At 46.9% G+C, this 19,849-nt stretch overlaps 1 protein-coding gene across 1 annotated transcript in view; it reads right to left on the bottom strand.

Moving 5' to 3' along the window:
- The window catches only part of FBLN7 (fibulin 7), a 51,942-nt gene extending 38,524 nt beyond the window's left edge, over window positions 1–13,418 (bottom strand). Inside the window, exon 1 of the mRNA XM_005662277.4 lies at window positions 13,066–13,418. Coding sequence (XP_005662334.1) covers window positions 13,066–13,140 — 75 coding nt within the window. The 5' untranslated portion in view covers window positions 13,141–13,418. The remainder of the gene's footprint in view (window positions 1–13,065) is intronic.
- Between the last annotated feature and the right edge of the window lie 6,431 nt (window positions 13,419–19,849).

Raw genomic sequence — 19,849 nt, forward strand, 5'->3', positions numbered from 1 at the left:
TGTTAGTTTCAGGTGTACAGTGGAATGATTCTGTACTCCATTCATTTGTTCATTGTACCACACTTATTTAGCAAGCACCCTGCTTCGTGCCAGGCACAGACACAGGAACTGGAACCATCTTTAGCTCATTGAGTTCTCCCTGCAGCCCTACTAGGCACACTCACTTATATCCATTACGCAGCTAGAGAAACGGAGCCTCAGGGCATCCAGGTGGTAGACTGTGGGGCTACCTGGCCCGCCACCCTTCATCCAGTCCACCCACTGGAAAAGCCAGTCCCCCTTTTTGTCAGCCTGAGGGGACCAGGATGAGAGGCTCAGAGGAGGTCTCAGTTTGCCAGGGATCCCTCTCAGTCCCCTAGCTGTCCACTCAACATACACCCACAGACCCTTCCCAGGAACACTGGCCCAGAGTTGTCTGTTGCTGTGGTGTGTGGCCACGTGTGTGCACATTCATATATGACCCAAGATTTCTGCGATGTGTGAAAGTGGACATCTGGATTTGACTGCGTCTCCTGGGGCTGAAGCTTCGGAGGTGGAAGGGGCTGGAGGTCTGGTCCTGGTGGGGAGCATTGGCAGAACAAAAGGAACAATGAGATGATGGCTGTGGGTGTGGCCATGTGGGGCCCTGGAGACCTTACTCTTAGAGTAACTCACTTGGATTGTTGTGAAGACCAAATAACGTATGTGCTCTGCTTTCAGATCTTCCTGCCCCCATTCGCGAAAAATCGCAAGTGTTTCTGGGTGAGCAAGAAATGGTCCTGGACCTGCATTCCACCTGCTCTCCCTTTGTCCTTACATGCCCTCCTAAAATCTAAGCTCCCAAAGACAGAGGTCAGAGGCCACACTGCATCACTTACACACTGCCTGGCTTACACCTGCCAATGGCTCCCCACCCATGATAATAAAGACAGACTTCTCCCCTCATTACCAACAGAGTGGATTCTTTTCCTGTTGCTGCTGTGACAAATCAACATAAACTTGGCAGCTTGAAACAATTCACATTTATTATGCACACAGTCCGGTAGGTCAGAAGCCCTATGTGGGTCTTCCTGGGCTAAAACCAGGGTAAGATTCTTGGGTTTGGGTGATAAGAACATTGGCGGGGGTGGGAGCCATTACTCTGCCTACAGATCTGTCTATGAATAAGCCCTGCCCAGATCAGGCACCTTCTGTGCTCCAATATTTAGACCTCCTCTGTTCCCACACCCATTAGCAAGCTTACTTTCACCTTGGGGCCTTTGCACTGGCTGTTTCCTCTGCCCAGATTCTGCCCCTGGTCCTCGAAAGTCAGGTTCCTGTCTTTGCACTGTCACTTAGAAGCCCCTTCTCCAAGAGTCCTTATGTGCTTCCCCAGTGTAGCGTGGACTCCAGGCCACCCTCCAACAAAGCACCATTTCTGCTGTCTGCCTCCGAATACTTTCAGGTTTGTTTTCCTCTTCCTGCTTGGTGAGCCACGTGACATCAGGGTCTGTGTCTGCTTCATCATCCTCTCCCCTCACATGTACTGAGCCCTTACTATGGACCTGTTCTTTGAGTGTCATTCATTTTCTCCTTTCTACAACCCCATGCAATGGGCATGTCTATTACCCCACTGTCCAGAGGAAAAGACAGACTCAAAAGAGGCAGGCATTTGATTCTGGTCACTCACCCAGGAAGAGTGGGAGGCAGAACACAGACCAGGAGCTGGGGGCGGTGGTCTTCTCCACTTGCTACGCTGCCTCAGGCCCTCCTGTCCCCGAAAAACCCAGAATAATACCCAGCAGGTCAGGCTCTCAGGACATAGTTTTTTTTTTTTTTTCTTTTTAGGGCCTCACCTGAAGCATATGGAAGTTCCCAGGCTAGGAGTCCAATCAGAGCTATAGCTGCTGGCCTACACCACAGCCACAGCAACGCCAGATCCTTTACACACAGAGTGAGGACAGGGATCGAACCTGCGTCCTCATGGATACTAATTAGGTTTGTTACTGCTGAACCATGATGGGAACTCCAGGACATAGTTGTTGAATAAGCACAGTACTTTACTATCTAGATTCCTTCTGAGAAGATAACTTCTTTAATTACTCAATCAGAGAAGGTGCTCCAAGGTGATACTGACAAGCGTGTCTGTTTTCACACTGTAGTGTAAATGACTGATGGTGTTTGATACTTCTCTGGAAACAGCTTTTCCTTTTTATCTTTTTTTGCCTATAGACATCTTTGCCTTAGAGCTCTGTGGAGCTTTCCCTTTCTTTAAACCAGCCAAGAATCATGATCACACTCTGCCCCCCACTCCTCCTGTAGAGATGGAAAACCCAGCCCCAGTGAGCAGAGAGGGAAGGGTTCCTTCTGGGCTGGCGGTGCCCCCTCCCCTCCTGTCGAGGGTCTAGAGGTAACTGTATCCTCAGCATAAAGAAAAATGACTGAGTCAGGGGTCAACCAGATAGCAACAGTGAGGTCAAGGGGCAGCTTGGGGACTTCTGAGTTCCTGAAGTTGCCGCTCCCTGCCACCCATCATCTTTGATGTGAACGACTGCTACGTCTCAGTCTTACTTGGGAACCAGCCCCAGGAGGAGCTCCTTGAGCCTGGCTTCCCATCTGGGCTGCTTCCCCCTGGAGAGTCTGGTACCCAGACTGCCAGAGCCACACACATTCTCCCACATTCAGGGAATATAAATAATTACTTCCTTGAGGTAGAGATTTACTTACCGACATGGGTAGGTTTGAGTCCTGTCAAATAATAGGTGCTTATTTTTTTTTTCTTAAATGAAAATGTCTGGATGTCCTTATTTTGGGTCTCAGGCAGTTCCAGAGAAGCATGGAAGGCACTGGTGGAGGGTTTGAAAGGACATAGAAAGTTCCACCTACCAGGGAAGTCTGCCCTGTTGTCCCCAGGGCTCCAGGCTGCACAAGCCTTGGGGATGTGGGGAGAAGCCAGGCAGCTCCACCATTATCACCATGGAACGGGAGTACCATCGGGGCTCTGTCAACAGTCAGGAGTGGACACTGGCTGGGAGGCAGGTCCACGTGGGCGGGGGGGGGTGTGTGCGGCTGGGACCCAAGCAGCAAGGGAGCAGCTCCATAAGGAGTCTGGCTTGGTCCGCCCCAGAATCAAATCTGGCATCAATCAGGATGCTCCAGGGGGAGACGGCCTGGGAAGGCGTCAGTTCCTGCCTGAAAGACTCCACGCCAACCCGAGACACCACAGCGCTGCCTCCTTCCCCAGCTGGCCATAGCCCGTCCACACCCTTGGTGGCCACAGCCCAGTGCCCCGGGGCCAGAAATTGCCCCAATGGGGCAAAGGGGTCTCCCTTTGTCTCTGCGATGGAGACTGTCCTTGACAGGACATGGAAAGAGTCCCACTCCTGAAGGAGCCTGGGCAAGGTGAAGGCTGCTGGACAAAGCAAAGACACGAGGACAGTCTCCAGGCCACCCATCCTCACCCTGACCCCAGGCATTCGTCTGAACACAGCGCCGGCCGGTGTAAATCCTTGGATCACCACCGCTGAAGGTCTGGCAGGAATGGCACTCTCTCCCTCCCCGCCCCCACACCATCTGCAAGGAGGCTCTGCCGGCCTTCGCATCCAGAGGGAGGTCTGGTTTCCCATCTCCGGATATGCGCTGGTCTTGTGACTTGCTTTGGCCAACAGAATGCACTGGAAGCGATATACCAGTTCCAGGGCTGGCTCTGGATTAACCACATGGTCTAGCTTCTGTATCTGATGTTTTGACATCTGGGGCCTTGCTGACTTGGCATGGGCTGCCCCTTTGTGGGGAGGGTAGCAAAGTCCCAGAGGCAGCAAACAACACAACACCCTCCCTGCCAGGCACACCTTCCATAGCAAGACAACCCATTCACAGCCCATCCCCCTGCTTCTCTGGCTCTGACACTCGTGAGTCACTAACACCCCACTTCTACCCTAACACCCCAATCGCTCTCCAAAAGCCCCAGGGTCCTTCATCAGACCACTAGGGGCAACCCTATACTGCCATGGCATTAAAATTATTCTAACTAGCCAACCCTAACCTGGTTAGTCCCCCCACCCTGTCTCACCCATTCCTTCCCCCTGGAGATTATCCTACTACGTGAGATTAGTCAGACAGTGGAAGACAAACATCATATGACATCACTTATAGGTGGAATCTAAAAAAGGATACAAATGAACTTATTTGCAGAACAGAGACAGACTCACAGACTTTGAAAACAATCTTAAGGTTTCCAAAGGGGACAGGTCCGGGGGAGAAGTGGACTGGAGGCTTGGGATTGGCCTATACACACTGAGGCCTATGGAATGACTGGCCCATTATGGGGACCTGCTGAATAGCACAGGGAACTCTATCCAACATTCTGTGATAATCTCTATGGGAAAAGAATCTGAAAAAGAATGAGGTACATGTTTATGTATAATTGAATCACTATGTTGTACAGCAGAAATTATTACAACACTGTAAATCAACAATACTTCAATAAAATTTTAAAAATTGGAAAAAAAAAAAAGAAAGCCCCAATAAAGGCTTTCCCAAAGTTTCCCCGCCCCCTCTCTCTGTCTGCTGTTCTCTCTGTGGCCCAGCTTGGCATGACTCGCCCGCTCCTCATGGGAAGTGTCATAATACACTATCTTTTCCAAGGCAGTGTCTCCTGATCTGTTGGTCTCTCCCTACCTGGATGAAACCCAAATCCCAGCTTCGTTTTATTTAATTAAATTAATTTATTTATTTTTGTCTTTTGGGGGGCTGTACCTGCAGCGTACGGTCCAGGCTAGGGGTTGAATCCGAGCTGCAGCTGCCAGCCTACGCCCACAGCCATAGCAACGCCAGATCCGAGCTCATCTGAGACCTACACCACAGCTCATGGCATCCTTAACCCACTGAGTGAGGCCAGGGATTGAACCCACATCCTCACGGATACTAGTTGGGCTTATTCCCTCTGAGCTATGATGGGAACTCGCCCAGCTTCATTTTAGAATGGCGCAAGAAGTCTTGTGCATTCTGCTAGTCTTGCTCTTGACCACTCCATACCATGTGAAAAGCCCAGGCCAGCCTGCTGGAGGATGAGAGCCCGTGTGGAGCAGAGCCACGCTAGACCAATCAGCCCCAGGGAACCTGGCGGCCATCCACAGACAAGAGGATACCGGTCCGGAAGAGCCTGGAACAGATGAACGGGATGGCCCAGTCCAGTCCAGCTCAAACTGCCACCATGATCGGCCACCTTCAGATCCGAAGCAGCTCTTTCCAAACCATATGCAGAGTCTTTGTCTATTTTGTTCCCAGTGCCTGGGCCATTGCAAGCCCCAGATATTTGTTTTATGAAATACCCCATTTTTGATCTGGATAATTCACACATCCCTGTAGCTTGTGCTCATCCCCAGGTATTTGTCAATACAGGGGCTGGTGTATAAAAATTCCTGCTGCAGGGCTGGCCCATACTCCTGGTGCTGCGACCACGGCAGACACCTCTCATCAGGCACGGCATCCTTTCATTGAAAGCTCTAAAATGAACAACAATCCAGCTCAACCTAGACTCCAGGCAGTCCCAGGCCATCCATCAGAATCAGCAGCAGAACTGACATAGATAAGCTGACCACTAAACTGGGAAGGAACATACTTGGGTTTTCCTGTTTCCACCCTTTCCCTTTTTCTTTCTTTCTTTCTTTCTTTCTTTCTTTCTTTTTTTTCCGTCTTTTTGCCTTTTCTATGGCCGATCCTGCGGCGTATGGAGGCTTCCAGGCTAGGGGTCTAATCGGAGCTGTAGCCACCTGCCTATGCCAGAGCCACAGCAACGCTGGATCCGAGCTGTGTCTGCAGCCTACACCACATCTCACGGCCACGCCAGATCCTCAACCCACTGAGCAAGACCAGGGATCGAACCCGCAACCTCATGGTTCCTAGTCGGATTCGTTAACCACTGCGCCACGACAAGAACTCCTCCCTTTTTCTTTTCTTTCTTTTTTTTTGGGGGGGGGCATACCTGCATCATGCAGAAGTTCCCAGGCCATCAATCCAACCTGCTCCACAGCAGTGACAATGCCAGATCCTTAACCCATTCAGCCACCAGGGAACGTCTTTCCACCCTTTTTCATCTCATTTGTTCTCAGGCCAAGGAAGAGGTCCCCAACCCTCCCCACTCCCTCCCTACACTCAGTGGATGGGGGCATCTTCCCCCCTCTCACTCCTTCCTCTGGCTTTGCTCCCGATATGAGGATTCAGCTGCCACTTTCTCAGGCACATCAGGCTCCCCATCCACAGTGTGGGGATAAGGGTGCTACTGTTGACAGCTTTAAAGTTGTAGTATTGAAGAAGGGTAAGAGCTACAGGAGGAAAGTGATTTGGGAAGGCCGAAGAATAGCGGATTAAAACATCATTTTCCTGAGAATGTGTTCAAAAAAACAAGGGAGGAAGCCAAGAAAGGGGAAGACATATGATCTAGAAAACGTAAACTCCAGCTCAGGCCAGAGTCCCTGGGTAGCCGCAGGGCCATGAGCCCAGAGAAGGTCAGCAGAACCAGAATCCAGGGGAAAGCAGCCCGACAGAATATGGAAGAGGAAAGAGCTTTTGGAAGCAATTGTGCCTCTGTAGAGGACAGCCGGGGCAAAAGAGAATCTTGAGGAAAACCAAAAAGTTACACAAGAAAGGAAATTAATCATAGTAGACTATTTGGCTCTCCAGCGAACAATGGAACAAAGTATTCATGTCATTACAGGAGATCAATTGTTTAGAAATGTGGAGTGATTTCCAGGGCATTTAAAAGCAGTTGCCTCAAAAGAGAGAAGACTGAAAGCCACAAACTACCGAAAATCACCCAAAGAAAAAAGGCTACCCTCAACAGTTCCGTATCTGTCAAAGAGATTGAATCATAGTTTAAAACCTTCCATTAAAGAAATCTCCAAACCCACACGATTTCACTGGTCAACTCTACCAAACATGGCAAGAGGAACTGACACAACCTCTACAGTCTCTTCCAGAAAACAGAAGAGGGCAGCTCACGACTCATTTGGGGAATCTGGGAACAAAATCTGGCAACGACAGTAGAAGAAATTCATAGACCAGAGGTCAGCAAACCGTGAATGTAGAAAGCGGGCCAGAGAGTCACACATTTCATCTTTGCAGCCCATAGGGTCTCTGCTGCAACTAAACTCTGCAAAAGCAGCTAGGGATGCAATTGCAGTGCAAAAGCCACTCTGCAACTGTAGTGCAAAAGCAGCTAAGTAAATCCATGTGGCCAGATTTGACCAGCAGTGGGCTGGATGTGGCTCATGGCCCATAGTTTTCTGACCTTTGCTACACACCAATATCCCTCACCAGCAAGATACACGAATCCTCACAAGATGTTAGCAAGTGGAATCCAGAAATACAGATGATGTATAAGACACCGTAATCAGTTAGGGTTTATCTAGGAATGCAAGGCTGGCATCAAAACTGGAAAGGCAAAGTCATCCATTTTAATAACAGACTGAGGAATAACCATGAGATCCTATTAATTGAGTCAGGAAAAGCATGTGATAACATTCAACATCCATTCACAATGAATATTCTATCAAACTATGACTAGAAGAAAATCTTACCCTGATAAATGGCATCTACAAACGCCTCTAGGCTAGCATCCCACTTAATGTCAAAAAACTGAATGTGTTCTTCCTAAGTTCATGAACAAGGCAAGGATGTCCACTCTCTCATTCAACTCAGTACTGGAAGTTTTAATAAGTGTAATAAAGCTAAATAAATGGCACAAGATTAGAAAGGAAGAAATGATATATTAAAAAAACCTGAGGGAATTTACAGAAAGAAATCCCTTATAACTAATAAGTGAGTTCTACAATGTCACTGCAGACCATGTCAATATAGAAAAGTTCACTGAGGAGTTCCCTTCGTGGCTCAGTGGTTAACGAATCCAACTAGGAACCATGAGGTTGCGGGTTCGATCCCTGGCCTCACTCAGTGGGTTAAGGATCCGGCGTGGCCGTGAGATGTGGTGTAGGTCGCAGACGTGATTCGGATCCCATGTTGCTGTGGCTCTGGTGTAGGGTGGCAGCTACAGCTCCGATTAGACCCCTAGCCTGGGAACCTCCATATGCCACGGGATCGGCCCTAGAAAAGGCAAAAAGACAAAAAAAAAAAAAAAAAAAAAAAAAAAAGAAAAGTTCACTGAATGTCTATACTCTAGAAACAGCATTGGAAATGAAACTTTTAAAAATACCACTTAAAACAGCTCCAAAAATGAAATACCTAGATACAAATCTCACGAAGCATGTTTATGCTGAAAACTTTAAAGTGCTGATGACAGAAATCAAGGGAGATCTAAATAAGTGGAGAGACATATTATTTTCACTGATTGGAAGACAATACTGTTAAGATGCCAATTTACCCCTAGTTGATCAACAAGTTTAATACAATTCCAAGAAAAATTCCATCACATTTTTCATGGATATAGATAAGTTGATTCTAAAATTTTATTTATTTATTTATTTATTTTTATGGCTGCACCTATAGCATAATGGAAGTTCCCAGGCTAGGGGTCGAATCAGAGCTGCAGCTGCTGGCCTACACCACAGCTGCTGCAACACCAGATCCGAGTTTTATCTGTGACATACACCACAGCTTGGGGCAACACCAGATTCTTAATCCACTAAGCAAAACCAGGGATCAAACCCACATCCTGACAGACACTATGTCGGGTTCTTAACCTGCTGAGCCACAATGGGAACTCCTCTTGATTCTAAAATTTTAATGAAAAGATAAGCTATAATAACCAAAACAAGTTTGAAAAAGAGTAAAATCTTAAACTCTACCCAATTTTAAGCCTTACTGTAAAATTCCAGTAATCAAGATAGTGTGTTACTGGCAGAAATAAACCCATATGATGCACTGATTTTTTTTTTTTTTTTTTTTGTCTTTTTGCTATTTCTTGGGCCGCTCTCAAGGCATGTGGAGATTCCCAGGCTAGGGGTCCAATCGGAGCTATAGCCACCGGCCTACACCAGAGCCACAGCAACGCAGGATCCGAGCCGCATCTGCAACCTACACCACAGCTCATGGCAATGCTGGATCGTCAACCCACTGAGCAAAGGCAGGGACCGAACCCGCAACCTCACGGTTCCTAGTCGGATTCATTAACCACTGCGCCACGACAGGAACTCCTGATGCACTGATTTTTGACAAAGTTGCTAAGACAATTCAATGGCAATTCAACAGTCTTTTTAACAAGTGATGCTGGAACAACTGGATATCCACTTGCAAAAAGAGATCCGCAACATAAACCTCACACTTTACACAAAAATTAGCTTAAAATAGATTATAGATCAAATTGTACAACTGCAAAACTACAAAAATTTTAGAAGAAAACATACAAGAAAATTGTCATGACCTAGGTGCAAAGAGTTAGTTCCTAGACTTGACCCCAAAAGCACCATCCAAAAAAATAAAAATTTGATCAACTGGACTTCATCAAAATTTAAAATCTTTGCTCTGGGAAAGACATTGTTAAGACAAGCTGCAGACAGGCAGAAAATATTTGCAACTCACACATCCAAAAAAAGGATTTGCATTTAGAATATATAAAGGATATTCAGAACTTAATAATAAGAAAGCAAACCACCCATTTTGAAAATGGGCAGAGGGCCTGAACAGACACTTCACCCAATAGACTATTTGTATGGCAAATGAGCTCATGAAAAGATGTCAATATTATCCATCATTGGAGAAATGGAAAATAAAACCACAATGTGATACCATTCCAGACCTGTTGGAGTGACTCAGAAAAAAACAAACACAGTTGATAGTATCAAGTGCTAGTAAGAGTGCAGAGTAACTGGGTCTTTTATACACTGCTTGCGGGAATATAAAATGATGCATCTGATATGGAATACAGTTTGGCTTCTTCTTACAAAGTTAAAGATACGTTTACCCTAGAACCCAGCAATCCCACTCCTAGATATTTACCTAAGAGAAATAAGTATTTCCATTCACACAAAAAAAGTGTATGGGAATGTTTATAACAGCTCTAGTAATAATTGCCAAAAACTGGGACACCATGGGTGTCATTCAATTCCATGGCTGAATTGATAAACAAACTGTGATACATCTACAAAACAGGACTCGGACCCAGCAATAAGAAGCATTTACAGGCTTTATGCTAAGTTAATGAAGCCAGAGTAAAAAGTCTAGGTACTTTTTGCTTCTGTTTATATGACACCGTGAAGAAGAAAAAATATATAATGATAAACAATGATCTGTGTTGCCAGGGGCCAGGGTGGGCAGAGGGTATGACTATATAAGGCATCATGATGTCATTCTGGGGTGATGAAATTATTCTGTCTCCTGTCTTTGGTGGTGAGTACCACATATAGAACATATTTCTATGATTAAAATCATGGGAATGTACACCAAAAACAGTTTTTCCATCAAACTACAAAAAGTAATGTATCCAATGTGAGAGATAAACAAAAGAATGAATCTCTAATGGTAGAATTTGGAACCCTGTGACATCTGATCACAGGAGAAGTTTTGGAGAGGGGGAAACCTTCTGAAATACCACGGTGCCCCTACTCTGCAGGTAAGGAGCTCCATCATGACAGAAGAGTGGGAGACCAGAGGTTTTGTTAAGTATCTTCCCTCTGTTTCTCTTCCTGGGGAGGGCCACAGCGCAGACAGTCATGCGGGGAAAGGGCCCCCACTTGTGGGATCCCCACACTACTCAACCTCCTCTCCTTCCCCGGGACACTTGTTCTCCAACAGCAGGTCACCAAAAAAAAAAAATGCAAAATAACTCAGGACAGATGTGCTGACAAAGAGGGACACACGTGAAAAGCCAGACACGGACAGGGGGGTTAGATCACCCAACTCCTTAGGACTTTGGGTGAAGAACAGTTTCCCTAGAATTTTTAAACCAACCTCAATGGAGGATCCCTTCTGCTCTCTTTCCCCCTCACGAAGCCCAGTGATGCAGGTGTTCTTGCAGGTAAAGAAACTTGCAGGATTAGGAATTTGAGAATGCCTGGACTGAGCTGGGCAGTGGTGTGACCCAGATCACATCCAGGAACAGAGCCTGGGAGAGGTCACGCCCCTGTCTCCGCAGCAGCCACACACATCTGAGAACTGCACGGTCTTGCCAGTTTTCCAGGTAACCTTGAGAGATCCAATAACCCCCAGCATCCTCTCAGACTTCCTGTACACTCCCCGCCCCTCTGCTGGCTGGAGTGTGGAAACTGCTTAGGCATGCACCTTCCTGTGCTTCAGGATTTGGGCTCCAGGCCTGAGGTACTGTTTTGTCATCTGCAAAGTGGGTGGGAGAACCCATTGCTCTGTGGGATGGGTTCACTGTGGCCCCAAACTCCAAATGCCTCAGAAACTACCCTAGAATAGGTTTACGCTGCCCAGTGGCTGAGTGACTCCCTGTGTGGCAGCTCCCATATTTTTTTAAGGGCCACACCTGTGGCATATGGTGGTTTCCAGGCTAGGAGTTGAATTGGAGCTACAGCTGCTGGCCTACGCCACAGCCATAGCAACACTGGATCTGAGCCACGCCTGCAACCTACACCATAGCTCAGGGCAATGCTAGATCCTTAACCCACTGAGCAAGGCCAAGGATCCAGGACCTGTGTTCTCATGGATGCTAGTCAGATTCGTTTTCGCTAAGCCACGGTGGGAAGTCCCCATCTTTTTTCTTCTTCTTCTTTCTAGGGTGCACCTGTGGCATATGGAGGTTCCCAGACTAAGGGTCTAATCATAATCGGAGCTGCAGCTGCCGGCCTTCGCCACAGCCACAGCAATGCCAGATCCAAGCTGCATCTGTGACCTATGCCACAGCTTGTAGCAACTCTGGATCCTTAACCCACTGAGCGAGGCCAGGGACCAAATTCGAATCCTCACAGATGCTAATCGGGTTCTTAACCACAGTGGGAACTCCAGCCCCCATCTTCTGTCCGAACCTGGCCCATGTCTGGTCTGAAATGAGTTCTCCCTGCCTGGAATCCCTTCCTGTATTCCAAAGGCTTCAAGGTGGCCACGGTTCAGCTATCTAGTCCATGGGTGAGAATCTGCAGGGAAGGGAGAAAGCCTGCAGCCCAAGGAGAGAGACTAAACTTATTTCCCTCCTTCCTGGCTATGTGATCTTGCTAAGACACAATCTCGCTGGGCCTCATCTTTCTCATCTGCAAAATGGGGATGATAATAGTTCACAACCCACCGGGCTGCTCTGAGAATGAAAAGCCTGGAAGATGATGAGCAAAGAATCCAGCCCTCATCAGTCACTTAGTGAGCTTTCCTACTGCCTGCCATTACTGTTATTGCCGTGGAGGCTATTGTTGAAGTAGCTGTCAGTCACAGAGGGAGGGGTCTCTGGTCTCTAGAGCCAGTCTGGTGATAGCTGGCTCTGAATTCGGCAATTCCAGTTTCAACTTCGGAAGATGCATTTCCATGTGCATTCTTATCATAATTTTAACCATCAGTTCTTACTGCATAATGTAAGAGGGAATCTGGTCAAGTACATAAAGCGGGGGGCGGGGTGGCTCCAACAAACAAACGTCAGGGAGAGAAAAACTAAACAGCAAGCTGTGGGTAAGTGTGGGAAGGAAACACAGTCCCAAATCTAAGGCCCCCTAGGCTCAGAGTGAGGCCGCCTCAGAATCCTCCCGGCCACCTCTGCCTGGGAAACGCTGCATACTGCTCAGAAAGTTCTGCGCGTTTAAAAGTTGGTGATGGTGAGAACGATAATTTGGTTAGAAATTTCAATGTTGGAAGTTGGAGGGAGGAGGCATACTCCACCCCAACTGGGTGAGCCGGATCTCTTCGGGAGACCAACGCCTTGTAAATCCCAGGGCGATCTTTCTGCAACCCAGGGTTCTCACGCGGGCCCTCTCCCCCAGCGGACCGAGGCTTTCGCACAAACTGCTCGGCTAGTCCGGCCCGGGTCCTCCAGACGCCCGGCCCGTGATGCATTGGATGACAGATGGGGGACCTCACGCCTCTCTCTGAAGACCGACCCCCAGCCCCAGCATCGCTCCAAGTCCCCAGGCAGAGCAGCACTCCAGTAGAGGTCCTCCGGCCTCGGCGTGGCCTCCCCTGCAAGCGGGACAAGGTGGGAAGGACACTGACCTGGGAAGCCCGCGATTCGGGGCAGGCGAGGAAAAGCAGCAGCAGAAAGAGCGCGCGGGGACAGTTGGGCACCATCTTGCCAATCGGAACCTTTCTGCTTGGGAAGGGAAATAATTTTGCCTTCCCAGCCGATGCCTCAGCCGCGCCTGCGGTGAGCAGGGGTCCGCGCGGCCCGGAGCGGCTCGGGCGGGGAAGGAGGCGGGAGCCCGGGAGCGCAGCCCGGCCGCGGCGCTCGGGAGGCGCAGTCTCCGGTCCAGGTGCGCCGCGCGCCGACCTGGAGCCCCAGTGGCCACGAGCGTCCGCAGCCGCCCGCACGAGACAGTCCCGGCGAGGCGGGGAGGCGCCAGCCCCTTGGCCGAGGCCGAGGAGGAGGGGCTGCCCGGCCAGGAATGCGCCTGGGAGCGCGCCCAACCCGCGCGGCTCCCCGAGGAGGCCGGGCGCGACGCCGAGGACGAGCGCGGGCATCCTCCGCGCTCTCGGGGGGGGCGGGGAGGCGGACAAGGCGGCGCACACGTGCGGGAGCCCGGCAGCCCACCCCGCGCCGGACCGCTCCAGCCCCGCCCCTTTCCCCGGGGGGACACTGAGGCTGACATCACCCCTCCCCTAGTGGCAGAGCGGCCGTTCAAATCCAGGTCTGTCCGACTTCAGCGCTCACGCGCGGACATCTTCCTCCGCCGCGCTCAAAACACGGGACCACCAGTCTGACCCAGAGACTGGCTTCATAAACTTAGATGCAGTTCTCCACCCGAGTAGACTCGTGCCCTTTTAAATAATGCCATCGGGGTACAAGACCACCCAGGCACGGTGACTAAGAAACTACAGCCTTCCTCACTTGCAGTCCTCCGCTCCCCAAACGGACGAGAAATTCAGTTTGAAACGGAGGCCGGGTTATGGGAACACTGGATGCTTTGCTGAGGTCGGGTGGGAAGTGCCCCCGGGGAAGGGCAGATCGAAGCAGGGTGAAGTCCCTGCATCCAGGGGCTGTGGGAGGAACCAGATGGCCTCCGCCCCAAGCTCCTGGAAAACATTATTTAAGTTCTTACTGGAAGAATGTTTTCAGAAGGCAACACTTGCAGATGTCATGGTGCACACCAAGTCTGGCCAAGCCTCAAATCTATTTTTCCTTTTCCGAATTTCCTTTAGCAGAGCCCACTCCGAGCTCAAGGCGCGGAGCTCAGAAGGCTGCAGCCTCAGACCCAGAACTGTTTTCCCTTGGAAGGCAGAAAGGAAAGTTGGAGTCCCCTGGAAAGCGCGGGGCCTGGTGCAGGCGGGCCACCTGGGCAGGCATTACCCAGGAAATTCTGCTGGCCTGGCCCCTCCACCTTCCTGCCGGAGGAAGTGGCATGAGACTGTGCGCTCTTATTCCGCATTCCTGCTTAGACGGCTTGAAGAGAGACCCGGACAGAAATTGCTGCTCCCTGTACAGGAGGCGGGAGCCAGGCAACAGTCGCTCAACCCCCACCCCCACCTCGGGGCAGCCTGTGGCAGTGGTGGTTTTCTGCCTCCATCTCTCATGTTTGCCAGTCTCTGCCAAAGCCAGTGTCCTCCTCACTCTCTCAACCCGTACCCCAAGGAAGGGTTCCTTCTGGTCAGTGTGGCCCTGCTCATTTTGTGTTTTATCCCACCTTGTGTTAACAAGGTGATCCCTCCCCGCACAGCCAAGCCTTCCCAGCCCTGTTCCGGCCCTGCGCGGGGAGGCAAACGTGGGTAGATGTGAGCAAGACCGCTTCTCCTCTTGTGTCCTCTGAATGGATTCTGAAAGCTGGAAGAGACTTCTCATTTCAAGAAGCAGGGAATGGCTGAGTGACTTGCCCATGGTTTGCAACTCAAAGGTCTCAGGGCCCCGCCGAAGCAGGGCTGTTTCCAGCACACAGGCTGCATTCAACCTTATCTTGCGGTTCACATAAATATGCGATCATAGCATTTCATTTATTTACAGGGATAGTTTTTTTCTGTTTTTGTTTGTTTTCCCCTCTTCCTCCTCCTCCTTCTTCTTCCTTACTTTTCAAGCATTTCTAAATTTTAACATGGATTTTTTTTCCCCCCTATTTACCAATTTCCATTTGTTTCCCTTGTTGCATGGCTGACTTTGGTTTAGTGCTCTGACGTCTGGTCTGAATTAACCTTCTAAGGTCCCACTGCCCCAGCAGTACTGCCCCTTCTCTCTCTGTCCTTAACTGCCCTTAACCTCTGGTCATAGAGGCAGCCCCTCCAAGCCCAGATCTGTCAGGGCTGAGAAAATGAACTGAGATGAGAATCAGTTCTCATCTCTTAGGGGTCAGTACTGTCTCTCTGGTACACTCACGTTCCCTGTGTAATGTGGGACTACAGAATGGGGCAGGAAGATTTGCTGTGGAATCTGTATAAGACCCTACCAGAAGCAGCACCCAGTCTAAATCAACCATTCCAGGAGTTCCCGTCGTGGCGCAGTGGTTAACGAATCCGACTAAGAACCATGAGGTTGAGGGTTCGGTCCCTGCCCTTGCTCAGTGGGTTAACGATCCGGCGTTGCCGTGAGCTGTGGTGTAGGTTGCAGACGCGGCTCGGATCCCGCGTTGCTGTGGCTCTGGCGTAGGCTGGTGGCTACAGCTCCGATTGGACCCCTAGCCTGGGAACCTCTACATGCCGCGGGAGCGGCCCAAGAAATAGCAACAATAACAACAACAACAACAAAAATAAATAAATAAATAAATAAATAAATCAGCCATTTCAGAGCTGTCCTCTAAGGTCCTCTGAGCCTTTCACACTGCCCCAGGCTATGTCCATTTCCTATTCGGGTTTCCCAGTCTTCTCTGCGGCTGAATCTTGCCTAGAGGGGTGGGGAAGAAATGCATTGGGAGTTTGGGACTAGCAGATACAAACCATTATATATAGAATGGATAATCAACAAGGTCCTACTGTACAGCACAGGGAATTATATTCAACATCCTGTAATAAACCATAATGGGAAAGAAACTATATACAACTGAATATATAAAAGAATAGACAGGGCGCAGCCGGAAAGCGTGGCCGCCCCCTCACCTGTCACGCACCTAATGTTCTTTGGGGACCTGGTACTAAACCATTCGTAGACCTGCTTCTGGGTCGGGGTTTTGTATGTAGCAGAGCAGCTCCCTCGCTGCGGTCTATTGAAAGTCAGCCCTCGACACAAGGGTTTGTTTTTTTTTCTTATTAAAAATTTAAAAAATGAAATAAAATATAAGAATATATAACTTTTGCTGTACAGAAGAAATTAACAGCATTGTAAATCAACTCTATTTCAATAAACCAAATTTTAAAAGAGGAAAAGAGAGAAGGCAGAGGAAGCTTGCTTCCCTAATGATTTCTTTGAGACATGCCAGTTCTGGGACACTTACTTCCAGATGTCTTGTTTGCTAAGAAACATAAACCCCTATTTGGTGAAGCTGTTGGTAGTTGGATTTCTGTTTCAGGCAATGGAACCCAAATCTATGAGTACAGTTGAATAACTAAATAAAAGGGGGAAACAACTCCTCTTTACAGAAAAATTACAATCAATGAATGTAGAAAAATATTTAAAAAATCACCATTAGAACACTACAGTAATCATTGATGCAGGCATGATCCACCACTGAATGGTAAAATTAGTGGATAAAGTTTAAGCAGAAAAAGGATTTTCGCATAGTTTCAAAGTATCTTCCCCCCAACTATTTACAAATGTTAGAAAATGAAAATCTTAAATTTACAGCTTATCGATGAGACATAACAACATGAGGCCCAGAGAAATGTGCATCAGTTCTGTGAGGCTTTTGTCAAAAATGCATAATCCAATCCAATCACGAGAAAAAAATGAGATAAACCCAAATTGAGAGACATTCTATGAAATACCTGATTGGTATTATTAAGCAATGAAAGATTAGGAAAATGAAGGAATTGCCATAAATTAGAGGTAACTAAGAAGACAAAATAACTAAGCACAATGTGGAATCCTGGAGTGAATCCTGGAAGAGAATATGGACTTTTGTGGAAAAACTGGTGAAATCTGAATAAAGTGTGCTTCAGTTAATGGTATTGTATCAAGTTTGGATTCACAATTTTCACAGAGGTTCTATGGTTATATAAAATATTAAAAAGGGGAAGTCTGGATGACAGGTGTAAGGAAACTGAACTAATTTTGTAACTTTTCTGTAAATCTAAAATTACATCAAAAAGATAAATAAGCATGGGTCTGTATTATACAACTTGATTTTTAAATTTCATCTTATGTCAATTATGGTCAATTATAGTTTTCAAGGAATTTTTCCATGGTATCAAAATTTTAAATTTATTGGTATAAAATAGTATTATTCTCTTTTTATCTTTCAAAAATCATTGGATAGGGAGTTCCTGTTGTGGCTCAGTGGAGTAAGGACCTGACTAGTAGCCTTGAGGACACAGGTCCAATACCTAGCCTTGCTCAGTGGGTAAAGGATCCAGCAGTGCAGCAAGCTTTGGCAAAGGTCACAGAGGTGGCTTGAATCTGGCTTTGCTATGGCTGTGGCATAGGCCTGCAGCTGTACCTCCAATCTGATCCTTAGCCTGGGAACTTCCATATGCTGCAGGTGTGGGCCTAAAAAGAAAAAAAAAAAATTGTTAGATATGTAGTGACAGCCTCTCTTTCATTCTCGACATTGGTAATTTGTGCTCTCTTTTTTTTCTTCAGTAGTGAAGGTAGATTGACTCATTGGTTGTTTAGTCGCATATTGTTTAGCTTTCACCTGTTTGCATATTTTTTTTACAGTTTTTTTTTTTTCCTCATAGTTGATTTCTAGTCTCATAGTATTGTGGATGGGAAAGATGCTTGATATAATTTCAATTTTCTTAAATTTTCTAAGACTTATTTTGTGGCCTACCATGTGATCTATCCTGGAGAATGTTCCATGAGCACTTGAAAAGAATGTGCATTCTACCGCTTTTGGATGGAATGTTCTCTCTATATATACATGTATGTATACACACACACACACACACACACACACTAAGTCCATTTTATTTAATGTATTGTTTAAGGCCATTGTTTCTGTATTGATATTCTGTCTGGATGCTTTGTCCATTGATGTGAGTGGGGTGCTAAAGTCCCCTGCTATTATTGTTTCACTGTCAATTTCTCCCTTTATGTCTGCTAATACTTGCTTTCTACATTTAGCTACTCCTATATTGTATGCATATATATTTAGACTGGTATATCTTCTTGGATTGATCCCTTGATTGTTATGTAATGTCCTTCTTTCCCTCTTGCCACAGTCTTTGTTTTAAAGTCTATTTTGTCTGATGTAAGTATTGCTACTTTGGTTTTCTTTTCATTTCCATTTGCTCTACCCAGAAAGGCTTTCATTCAGAATTGATGGAGAGGTCAAAAATTTTACAGACAAGCAAAAACTAATAAGAGTTCATCATCACCAAACATAAATGTTAAAGGGATCTTGAAGTGAAAAAGACAAGTCCACAACTAGAAATATAAAAATTACAAAAGGAAAACTTTCAGTGGTAAAAGTAAAAATATGGTAAAGGTAGTAAGTCAATCATATATAAAGTTAGTAGGAAGGTTGAAAAACAAGTAGTAAAATAACCTACAACCACAATAATTAATTAAGGGATACACAAAGTATGTAAAACATGATATCAAAAAGAGTAAGTGTTGCGGGGGAGAATGTAAAATTGGGGGTTGTTAATATGCACTGAATGTAAGAGATCAGCAGTTTAAAATAATCAGATGCTTAGATAGATAGATAAATACATAGAATATGTCATGGTAACCACAAACCAAAAATCTATAATAGATACACATGTGTCTTTTTTAGGAGATATATATATATATCAAGGAGTTCCCGTTGTGGCACAGTGGTTAACGAATCCGACTAGGAACCATGAGGTTGCAGGTTCGGTCCCTGCCCTTGCTCAGTGGGTTAACGATCCGGCGTTGCCGTGAGCTGTGGTGGAGGTTGCAGACGCGGCTCGGATCCCGCGTTGCTGTGGCTCTGGCATAGGCTGGTGGCTACAGCTCCAATTGGACCCCTAGCCTGGGAACCTCCACATGCCGCGGGAGCGGCCTAAGAAATATCAAAAAAGACAAAAATAAATAAATAAATAAATAAAAAGTGTGCGTGTCCATCCCAATGAAGAACAAATGGTAGATGTGACATGTAAGGAAATCAGTCTAAAACTGAAAGTAATCATTTATATATATCAAAATTTTTTGGTGAAAACCTTACATTGTTTCTTTGTATTATTTGGCTATTCAAGTCTCTACTTAGTTACCTAATCATCAGCTAATTATTAGATAGAGAGTTTCTTAAACTCTCAGAAACCAATAAATCTCTTGGTCGTTGTCAAGGTGCCTCTGTGTGTGCCATGAGGCACACCTTCAACATTCATCCAGCCAGTTTGGAACTCTGTCTTGGCATTCACTTCCTGCTTTCTGAAGTCTTTCCTGAACATATATAGAGCCCTATGCACACATGTGGCTTTTTAGGTTCTCAGAAATATGCTGGAAATTTCAAATGTCCCTAGGTCATACCTTTCTTGTTTTCCACTTAAGGTATTTGGTTAGTCTATTTTCTGCCTCCATTATTGTTTATTACCTCAGGGAGCCTCAATATTGAAACACTTGACTACAAATGTTTTTAACAAACATCCCCAAGGGGAGGTTCTTAGCACTGGGCAAGTTCTGACCCTGGTCAAATAAAGATAAGCCTTCAAGAGGAAACTTACAGGGAACCACTAGAAAGTCAAATAATGACAATTTTGGGGGAATGAGTTTTTGTTTTGTGTTTACTTGATTATTCAA

The sequence above is a fragment of the Sus scrofa genome, chromosome 3 (genome assembly GCF_054392235.1).
Source record: "Sus scrofa isolate SSC_HxYL_T2T_F1_AM1 chromosome 3, Sscrofa_HxYL_maternal_Yorkshire_Landrace_v2.0, whole genome shotgun sequence".
Classification (NCBI taxonomy): Eukaryota; Metazoa; Chordata; class Mammalia; order Artiodactyla; family Suidae; genus Sus; species Sus scrofa.